The 10,498-nt window shown below is 36.2% G+C and overlaps 1 protein-coding gene across 2 annotated transcripts; it reads right to left on the bottom strand.

The window, feature by feature from the left end:
* Positions 1 to 4,091: 4,091 nt before the first annotated feature.
* Positions 4,092 to 9,903, bottom strand: SS2 (starch synthase 2). Of its 2 annotated transcripts, XM_089066686.1 has the most exons (10): positions 8,442 to 9,903; positions 7,901 to 8,033; positions 7,711 to 7,803; positions 7,161 to 7,625; positions 6,749 to 6,813; positions 6,300 to 6,377; positions 6,125 to 6,235; positions 5,825 to 5,869; positions 5,432 to 5,605; positions 4,092 to 5,278 (listed from the first exon to the last, which is right to left on the bottom strand). In XM_089066686.1, the coding sequence occupies exons 1-10, from the start codon at positions 8,712 to 8,714 to the stop codon at positions 4,322 to 4,324; spliced, it is 2,394 nt and encodes a 797-aa protein (XP_088922812.1). In that variant the 5' UTR covers positions 8,715 to 9,903; the 3' UTR covers positions 4,092 to 4,321. The 2 variants fall into 2 exon arrangements, with proteins under 2 accessions (XP_088922812.1, XP_047976021.1); XM_048120064.2 differs by lacking the exon at positions 7,711 to 7,803 and having other exon boundaries at positions 7,161 to 7,619; positions 7,907 to 8,033; positions 8,442 to 9,895.
* Positions 9,904 to 10,498: the final 595 nt, after the last annotated feature.

Raw genomic sequence — 10,498 nt, 5'->3', positions numbered from 1 at the left:
AGAGCATAACCATTTATTATGACAATTCAGGTGTTGTGGTAAATTCGAAAGAACCAAGGGCTCATAAAGCGAGCAAACACATAGGAAGGAAGTATCATATCATCAGAGATATAGTGCAGAGAGGAGACATACAAGTGGTCAGGATTGCGTCAGAGAACAACCTGACAGATCCCTTTACAAAGGCATTGGCGGTGAAACCGTTTGAGCGCCATGTTGAAGGAATGGAGTTCGACTCGCTCGAGACCTCAAATCGCTTTAAGTATAAGTGGAAGAATTAGACGTAGTGCATATTTTTTTGTATACTCGAAAGCTGTTTTGAGTATAAGTGGGAGATTGTTAGAGTTTGTATACTAGAAATCACCTATCGAGTGATGAATACTGTTGAAGCTCTTATTTTATTTTCCAAGGAATAAAACAGATTATTTTTGTCATAATGTTGTTATGTTTTACATTTAATGGATGTTTATTACATGTTTAAATGTATAAGTAACTTAACAACCCTAATGTTAGTAATTAACGTTTGCATCGCATGATCATAAGCTAGGTGACTCGTCCTATCAAAGTAATAACTGTGCTAGGGTATTGTAGTTTGGAATTTGTATAAACATAACTGTGAACGCACATCCCTGGAATTCCCTTATCTCTATATTTTTATCTTTGTGATTTATTTGCAATCAGTTGTTTACTACTTTTAATTGCTTTCAGTTTCCAAAATTTTCAAAAAACTTTCAGTTCTCCAAATAGTAATTTTTAGTAGAAGATAGACATCATGTGTTTGTTTTCCCCGTGTTCGATATCCGGTACTGACCTTTAGCTATACTGTTCCAACTCTGTATACTTGCAGGTATTAACAGTGCTAAAAAATAGTGCATCAATATGGCAACCAAATCAATAGGCTGGGAAGCAAGCAACACTATATATGTTATTGCAATATACAGTATATAAATATGCAAATCTCGTCAGCTTGATAATTCGTATTTTATAAATTGCAGACGGATTTTTTTTATCCACACGTTGGAGATATGTAGTAGTTCTAGCTGCCATGTGGCAGCTTAACAACCATCCGATTTCTAGATCCTAAGACTGATATAGATGATAGGGTGTCATATTAAAAGGTGTTGTCATTTTGAATACTCCTTTGTAATCACGAGCATATCTTCTATGATACCAATACAATAATTTAATATGGACAATTAGTGACTCAAATTAATCCCTCTTTTTCATTTGTAATATTTAAATATGAAAAGAAAAATTTTAACATTTTAATTAAATGAACTTACACGGTTATTTTCTCAATTCTAATATAAAATGAATTAACAATTTCTCTCTCTTAAAATAATTCAAAATATTAAATTTCTTATACTCCCTCCGCCTCGTAGAAATAGGTTATATTTTCTTTTTCGTCTATCCCATAGAAATAGTCCATATCCATTTTATGGATAACACCCATTTTCTTCTTCTCGTTTACTTTATCATTTATGGGCCCCGCCATGCATTACATAATTTCAACTATTTTTTTCTCCTTCTCTCTTAATTAACAATTTTTCCCTCCGTCCGGCATTAGGAGTTGGGTTGGGTGCTGGTTTTAAGAAATGTTTGAGTGTGTAATAATTGGAGTGTGTGATAATGGAATGTGGGATTCATTTGCATTATTATTTGTTTTATTCTTTGGACGTGTTTTTACTTGTGCTTTTTAGTATTTTATTTTATAATATTTTTATTTCACTTTTTATGGAAATGTCTAATCGGGACTCCTAATACTTGACGGAGGGAGTACAAATTAAAAACATATGTCAATCCTAAGTTTATTTCTATGGAACAGAGGGAATATTTTTTTAATTTAAATTATTTTTTTGCAAAATATGTACTATTAAATATATACTATAATGATTCCAACGAAATCCTAATTGCATGGTATTAGATTAAAGGCTGAAAAAATGATTTTATAGGATAAGAATAATAATAGTATTGTTTTTGTGTGATGCTGATATTATGTTTATCAACCAAAATTGATACTTATGATTTCGTGAAAATATGATATTGTGGGAGAGTTTCGGCAAAAGGTATAATCGAAAGCATGATTTTGAGTATAAGTGAGAGATTTTTAGGATTGGTATACTGAAAATTATGTTTCGAGCATGTTGCACGTATAGAATTGCTTGAATACCATAACCTCTACAATCCATTTTTAACCTAAGGAGAGAAGAAGTAATTTTATCTCATCGGTGTTTGCTTATGCATTTATAAAATATTTCTCAAAAATTTAAATGTATAAGAAGCAAAAAAGTCTAAATCTTTTGCATAGTAGACTTATCGTGAACGATGTTCACAAAAGGTGATGCAATCGGTTCTTTGTAGAAAACAAATAAAATTTCACAACCTAGATAGGTTTTGACTACCTATCGCGAAAGGTTGCAGTGTCAGTATGTATGTTTCCTTACCTTAGGAAATAAACGACACTAGTGTAGTGTAGAACTGAAGGATCTACCCGTTGAGATAAGTCTTTTTTGCTACATTTACTAAAAGGCGAGGTCTCGGTGATTGTTATTTCTTAGTCATTGTTGACATAACATTGAGCTTACGATATTGATTATGCACTACTTTGATTTATGAAATGGTGCGTAACCGAAGAATCCTGATATCTTGGGTTGTGACGATCAATGTCTAGAGGTGCTAGTACTATTATTACAATGAATCGTGTGTTGGGTGAGTCCAGTTTGATATTTTATTATTTAGAAACCCGGTCAATTGTGATTTATTCAAGAATAATAAATGAATGTTTTGAACTAGACAACTCTTGAAAATAGATATTAATTAATTATAGTCAAATAACAGACCTATTCCTATAATCGGTCAGATAGATCCATATGTATGATTTATTTGTGAATGCATGACTTCCGCTGTGCAAGGGACACCAAACCCTAGCAATCACAATACATATTAATACTCTTGGTCATACTCAAACTTATGTTGAAGTCTATTAAGAAGTTTCTGAGCCAAACAACTTCCTTAGCAACATCAGAAGCACCCACATATTCAGCTTCCATTTTGGAGTCCGCAATGCACTTATACTCCAAAGTCCTCCGCGTCACAACACCACATTCTAATGAGAACACATAGCCATATGTAGCTTTTCTCAGGTCCCAATTAGTCTGAAGTCTGGATCGATATACCCCATATGGCACAGCTCGGATGCCTGTTAAACTAGAGAATATCGTTTAGTCTTTTTCAAGTGCTTAAGTTTGTTTTTTACCGCAGTCTAATGTCCTTAGCCGAGGTCTGACTATCTTGCTACCAAGCCTAGGGAAAAATAAATATCTATCGTAGTACACATCATATAACATACATGAGGCTTCCAACTGCTGATGCATATGGAATCCATCTCATTCCCTCTTTCTTGAGAAGGGATAATTCCATGTCCAAAAAGTAGAAAATCTTTTATTGAAATTTTCATGATTAAACGCTTAAACATTGCATTGATATTGGAATAGGATTTTTTTTAATAGTCACAACATTTTTCTGGAGATCTCAAAAAATCTTGATTCCTAAAATGTGTCCAGCTTTTTCCATATCATCATCTCAAATTGAGTAGACAACCCGTTTCTCATGTCAGATAACATGTTCTTACTATTGCCAAACAATAAGATATTATCCACATAGAGTGCCAAGAATATCACGTTAGCAAATTTAATTTTATTATGCACACAACTCTTGGCGTGACACTCTTCAAATCTTTATCATAATCGAAACACATGTTTCATGATCTAAATGTTTGCTTGAGTCTACAAATGAACTTCTTAAGCTTCCGGACCATGTGCTCCTTGCCTTTGACGACATACCCTTTGGACGCCTGTGCTATACTTCTACTTTTGATAAGGATGGAAACAAATTCTCCGCTCGGGCAAGGGATACAAAGGTCTCACAAGGTTCGATCTTGAGTCTTTACAAGTCATCATCTCTGGACTGTTATTTAATGAAGATCAATTACAAAATGTTCTCCCATTCTTCTAGGAAAAATGTCATCGTTTCGGTGAATGAAAAAGAAACAAATACACTATCATTTCGTTATAGAAAACGTATCTGGGATCATATTTGACACTACAAAGTAGGTAGTTGATTCATTAATTAAAGGAGTATTATGATTACAAGAAGTTGACCAAAGTATTCTATGAGAAACCTAACAAAATGATTATCTTCAGAGACACCTACCACATATCCTACTACTTTAAACACATCAATTCCACAGTAAAAAGACATCCTACTATACTTCAATTCTTCAAACACAGTCAAAAGTGATGCAGCTGATGTTAGGACACAGATATCACCATTGATACTTGGCCGTAACAAGAACTTCCTCGTAGTTCTGTGCCGCATTGTCCCAGCTCAGATCTCTCAACATACCGCGTTTCTGCAGCCCCTCCCAGCTCTCTTTGTACTCGTGATATGTCAAGAAACAGTTCCCCAGAGCGTGTATCAGCTCGTCTTTCTCTGCTCGGGAGAATGTCCATCCAAGCCCTGATTCCTCAAACGGGTTGAAGGGCTGCACGGTGTCCTTTAGCCCGCCCACAGCATGCACGACCGGGATCGTTCCATAACGCATTGCATAGAGCTGATTCAGACCACATGGCTCGAACCTCGACGGCATCAGGAGTATATCCGCACCAGCAGTTATTCTGTGAGCCGTCTTCACAGAGAAGCCAACCCATCCTCTCACCTTGTCGTAGTGCTCTCTCTCGAACTTCCTCAGCAGCTCCTCGAGATCGTGCCTACCCGTGCCCAGCATCACCAGCTGCACGTCCTGTCCCATCATCCATGGCACTGCTTCAGCTATCAGATCAACGCCTTTTTGATTATCGAGCCTCCCGATGAAGCCAATCACTAGAACATCTTCACGTACGGGCAGTCCTAGCTCCTTTTGCAGTGCTGCTTTGCACTGAGATTTACCTATTTGCAAGGTGTCGACGGAGTAATTAACATACCCGTCAGACTTCAGGTGAACGTCCACCTCAGGGCTCCATTCTTTTGTATCAATCCCGTTCACTATTCCACGTAGCTTCCAGTCGTTCTCATTAATAATTTGGTGTAGACCCCAGCCACCTTCAGAAGTTTTTAGCTCCCAAGCGTATCCGTGACTAACTGTAACAATACGATCAGCAGTTTTAAGACCTGCAGCAAAGATATTGAAGTGTTCTCCTCCAACTGGATCGTACAATTTGAATACGTCGAGATAGTGAGGTGGAAGATCCACGATGTTGAAATCATCGACAGGACCACGACCCTACTTCCATAAAAAAAATGTTAATTTAGAGGCCATCATCTACTGGTAAACAGTTTCATACAAACAAATGTGAATTGCATTAACCCCTTATTTCATGTGTAAAAAGTAGAATCTGAAAGCCACTAAAAAGACTATAATGTAGAAGGAACGAACCTGATGAGCTATGTTATGAATCACGACGACAGATCTCGCATATTGCATTAAGCCATTGTCCCTATAGTATGCCTTAAGGTAGACGGGCAGCAAGGCAGTGTGCCAATCGTTTGCAATGAATGCCAAATTTCCATCTCCATAGCAAACTCCACCGCAGGGAACATGCCAAGGCACCTGCAGTTTACAGTCTTTGTAAATCATATACTCTCCCCACCCCAACCACCATATGGCATGCTACCTTTGCCCTTTATTAGATAAAGGGAGATTAACCAAGATGTATTATGCGGTTGCAAACGTGTGTAAAGTGGTCATTTAAAGGACTAGAGTTATCATAAAATGTTTCCAGTGAGAACACTAGCATACAATGCCTATACTACACTTAATTGGTGATACCTCGACAGCTGCTTTGCAGAACAACACCATGCGCTTCAGAATATCCTGCAAGAATGAGTAAAATAGAGATTATATTAGAATGTTAGCAATTAGAATATATCTACGTATAGCATGCATGAAGAAATCAGAATCTGACGCTTCTAGTAGAAGCATAACAAAATTGTAAGGAACTACTCATTAATCTAAAGTTTCCAAAAATGGATATATAGTTCTGTCAAAAGCATATAGCCCTAGAGTTCCCTGTCATCAAGAAAAGAATACTTTTTGCAGAATTCAACTAAAAATTAATGAGAAACTTACCGTACGATTTCCTCCATATATATTGTTCCCAATATTCCGAAAGAGAGGGCTATCAATAAATACGAAATCGACACAATCGATGTAGGCATGGAAGTAATTAACTTCAAAATCCTGCAAAACATCATGATGTCATACAACTATATAAAAAGGTTTAAATTGAATATTCATAACTTACTTGACCATCTACTTGATATCTCTTCCTAACACCTGAATCTTGAGCTTCAACATAATCACCATAGCGAGGTACAACAACCTGTCAGTGACCCGTCGGCCGGGGTGAAAAGGCAGAAATCAGTTTAAAACTCTCTGCCATGTAGAATAATGTTTTTCTATATTTTATAAAGGAAGGACTATAGTTAACTTAACCTCTCTATCTCTCTCGCTCTTCCTCAGTCACACACACACACACACACACACACACACCTCACAATCTTGACCATATACAACTTGCCAACGGTAGTTTGCAAATGACAAAATAGCACAGATATAACAGAGATAATCAGGTGCATAGTTAACAATCTGGAACGATATATTGCTCAACTATACAAACTTTTGTTTACTAAAAGCCATAATTATAGACTGTATAAGTTTAATTACTACATGGCTTTCTCAATGAAGAGTTACCATGACTCTGTGCCCACGCCTAGCCAAAGCCTTAGGTAAAGATCCAGCAACATCTCCAAGCCCACCTAAGGAAAAATATTCATAAATTAGTATCAAGTGACATTGAGAAAGCAGTGGACACATCATATATATATTCGTGTATGTGAAAATCTCTTGTGAAGACTGAAGAATGATGGTTTAATATATATCTATATGTTTTATTTAAGAATTCATTGCAGAGCATATTGGATGACAAAAATCTAAGATATGGTGTATGTTATATATAGAAATAGGAAGCTTGGAATATGTCCCTTTAGGCCTTGTTACGTTATTTAATTTTTCCTAAGTCAAAATTCTCATGAGCGATAATATCTCTACTCTTAAGGAAAGTATACCCCATCAAAATATTTCATACAACTCAGATAATGATTACCAGTCTTGACCCAAGGTGCACATTCAGCAGCAACAATGATCACATTCATTACATTGGCCCCAGCCAGTGGAGGGGGGTTAGCATCTTCGTTCGTGGGATCTTCAGCTTTAACATTTCCATTCTCGGGGTTTGATTCTCTTGCATCTTCATGTTGCTCCTCTTCCTTCCTTGATGATTTTTCAAGTATGATCGATGTCTTTATTGTAGTATCCTTGGACTTTCCATCTGAATCTTCTTCAGTATAGGTATTTGTACTAGACGTTATCACCTCAGCACTATATTTTGACTCATTGTAAAAACTATTACTTGACGAAGGCTGTGGTATAGGCGGTGCAGAGGATTGCCATGGCATTTTTGGCACTTCCTTAGATTGGACACCCCAAGAGCTATCAGCTTTCGGCTGCTTTGTGGGACTAGCATCGAATGGAACTCGATTAACAGGAAGGTCATTTCCATTTTCTGTTGCATATGTAACCAACATTTCAAATGATATAAAAATATCATTCATTCATTTCATATTTGGGCCCTGACTCACATAATTACCTTCAGATTTTGTAGCAGAATTCAAGATTGGAACTATATGCTTTGAATTGTTTAAAGTGATTGGCATTTCCATTAGTGGGAAGATTGTTTCCAAGTTGTGCAACAACATTTTTAATAGAGATGAAGCTTGACATGCATTTACCGGGAATGGACAGTGCATATTCATAGGAATGGGAGCTCATAGTCCTGATTAATATAAATACCTTCACTTTCAGCCGAAGCTTCGTCACTGGAAATAGTGACCTTACTCTCCTTATAAGGCTGTTCGCCACCTTCAGACCCGATTAAGGTATTTTTGATCGATGAAACCAATTTCTTCCTTTCAGCAATCTGAAAATAAGAATCATATAGAAGCACAACTTTTCATTAGACCAAAATAGTACTCCCTCCCTTTCCACCATAGTTGAGTCATTTATAGAAGACCGTTCATCAATAATGAACATCATTTCACTCTCAATGAATCCAAAGTAATAAAGTATCCACAAAATCAAAAGTCTATTTTCCGACCAAGTATTACTACAACTAGATGATTTCCTTTTTAAAAGAAGGAACCTCAATGCAAAAAGAATATCTCTACTTTGCAACACAACAAAAGCAAAAATGATTCCAGCAGAATATGAAGAGATTCAGTAAAGATATAGTATTACATGAAAAATGAAAAGTAGAAACATAGCGCAGACACGTGTGGAAATAGAATAAATGTACATTAAAAATTTGAAGAAATGAAAAAAAAAGAACCTGTTGTAAAAGGTCTTTTTGTATAGCGAGAACCTTTTTGCTCTTCTCAATCGTGGCCTGCAAACTGTCCTCCGCCTCATCCTCCGCCGAAGCAGCCTTTACACGCTGTCTGCCCAAACTCCGCCGTCTGCTGAGAAGATCCACCGGCGAATTGCAATCCGCAATTCCCCCAACTTTCCTCGGCCTGTAGGCTAGTACAGAAATCAATGGGCGATGACGATTCGCGAGTGTGGAACCCTCCAATCCCGTGGGGAAGGATTTTATCGACGCCATTAAAGTGTTTGACTATTTGCCTCAACGAAATCACACTCTGATTCTCCGTTGGAAAATGGAAATAGAAAAACGCCCAAATGAGGAAACCAATCAAGAATCCTTGCAATGAAGAACTAAACGCCAAGGGGAATTAGATTGGCGATTTCTCTGTATGATTTGCTTGTTCGAAGCACCAATTTCAGTGAGAGGTTGAGTTTTAGTTGGTCTGCTCGAATTATTAATACTATTAGCTTGAGGTTTTAGTTGATTTTGAGGTCACCATCTCACCCCTCACTAATAACACGTGGGGAATATAATCCCTTCTTGAAAGTTACTCCCTCCGTCCATATCCACATCGTCCAATTGTATGAAATTTTAAGAGAAGTTCTTAGGTGAGAGGTGAGAAAAAAAAAATGTATAGTAGTTAAATATTTTAATTTTGAAAGAAGAATTTATTTATATTTATAAAAAAAATGGACATCTTGAGTGCGATAAATTAAAAATAAAAAAGAGACGGGTTGAATGAGATTGAGAAAGTACTACTACTTCCTCAGTTTCATAGTGATGGAGGCATTCTTTTTTAAACAAAGATTAAAAAAAGGTGTAAAAATTATAATATAGTAGGAGAATGGAAAACATAGAGATAGTAAGTAAGAGAGATGGAAAGGTAAAAGTGGGAACATATGTTACTTTTTAATAAAAAAAAATAACACTACTAATATGGAATGCCCAAAATGGAAAAATGACTCGACTACTATGAAACTGAGGGAGTACATTCTTTATATTCATAAACAGGGGGATTTTAAATTAGGTCCATGAAAAAATGGTACTCCCTCGTCCAGCATTACCAGTTTCATTTTTGGTCGTCCATTAAAATTACACTAATTTCTAAATATAGAAAGTTTTAAACATTTAAACCTTATTAATGATGTACACCTAGGGATGTCAATCGGGCTAACCCGTTCGGATTCGGGTCAATCCATTCGGGTTGTTGGGCTATTTGGGTGCGGCTATTCGGGTTATGAATTTTTCGGGCCAAAAAATTTCAACCCTAACCCGCCGGGTTTTGTGCAAACCCATTAAGCTATTCGGGCCTAAAAACTTTTGGAAATCTTATATCAAAAATTTTCTCTAGAAAATGATTTTAAATTTTAGATATTTTTTATTCTTAATTTTTTTAAATCCTATAAAATCTTCAAATTTTCATAGTTTTCTTCGATAATAGTTAGAGATAAGTCTTTCATCTCGATCAACTACAACAAACAAAAATAAATTAAAATTAAATAAATCAATTTGAATTAAAGCTTGTGTTCGTGTCATTTTTTTGGTATTGTTCAAAATGAATTCTTTATGAAAATTAAAAAATCATATTTTACATGAATAATTATTAAAATGATAAATATATTAAGATTTTGATGGGATAATTTTTAATTTTGTCTTGATTATCTTTGGTGGTGGTAAAACAATAGTGGCAGAAAATCAGATGACGGAATAATAAGTCAACCCGCAATCCATTCGGGCCAACCCGTTCAACCCGCCAACCCATTCGGCTAACCCATTTAGCCCGTTTTGTTCGGGTTACAAAATTGCAACCATAATCCACTAATTTTATCGGGCTATTCGGATCAATCCACGGGTTTCGGGTTGGATTGACATCCCTATGTACATCCCACAATTCACGAATACTACTTCTATCTTACTCCCTTCTTCTCACCACAAGTAAACAACTTAGTGATACACTTTTTATTAGCACTAAATAAACCTGCAAGTATACAGAGTATATATAGTATAGCTAAAGGTCAGTA

Source organism: Salvia hispanica, chromosome 1 (genome assembly GCF_029641045.1).
Source record: "Salvia hispanica isolate PSC_SH4W2 chromosome 1, Shi_PSC_v1, whole genome shotgun sequence".
Lineage (NCBI taxonomy): Eukaryota > Viridiplantae > Streptophyta > Magnoliopsida > Lamiales > Lamiaceae > Salvia > Salvia hispanica.
Note: the sequence above shows the minus strand (reverse complement) of the source record. Positions and strands in the feature narration are given on the sequence as shown.

What these genes read in the sequence shown, in the direction of transcription:
- SS2 (XM_089066686.1), bottom strand. Translation starts at nt 8,714, where the DNA reads ATGGCGTCGATAAAATCCTTCCCCACGGGATTGGAGGGTTCCACACTC. An exon ending in GGCTGAAAGTGAAGGTATTT is followed by an intron (nt 7,804 to 7,900) that starts ATATTAATCAGG and finishes AAAATGTTGTTG; the next exon opens with CACAACTTGGAAACAATCTT. An exon ending in TGCACCTTGGGTCAAGACTG is followed by an intron (nt 6,814 to 7,160) that starts GTAATCATTATC and finishes ATTTTTCCTTAG; the next exon opens with GTGGGCTTGGAGATGTTGCT.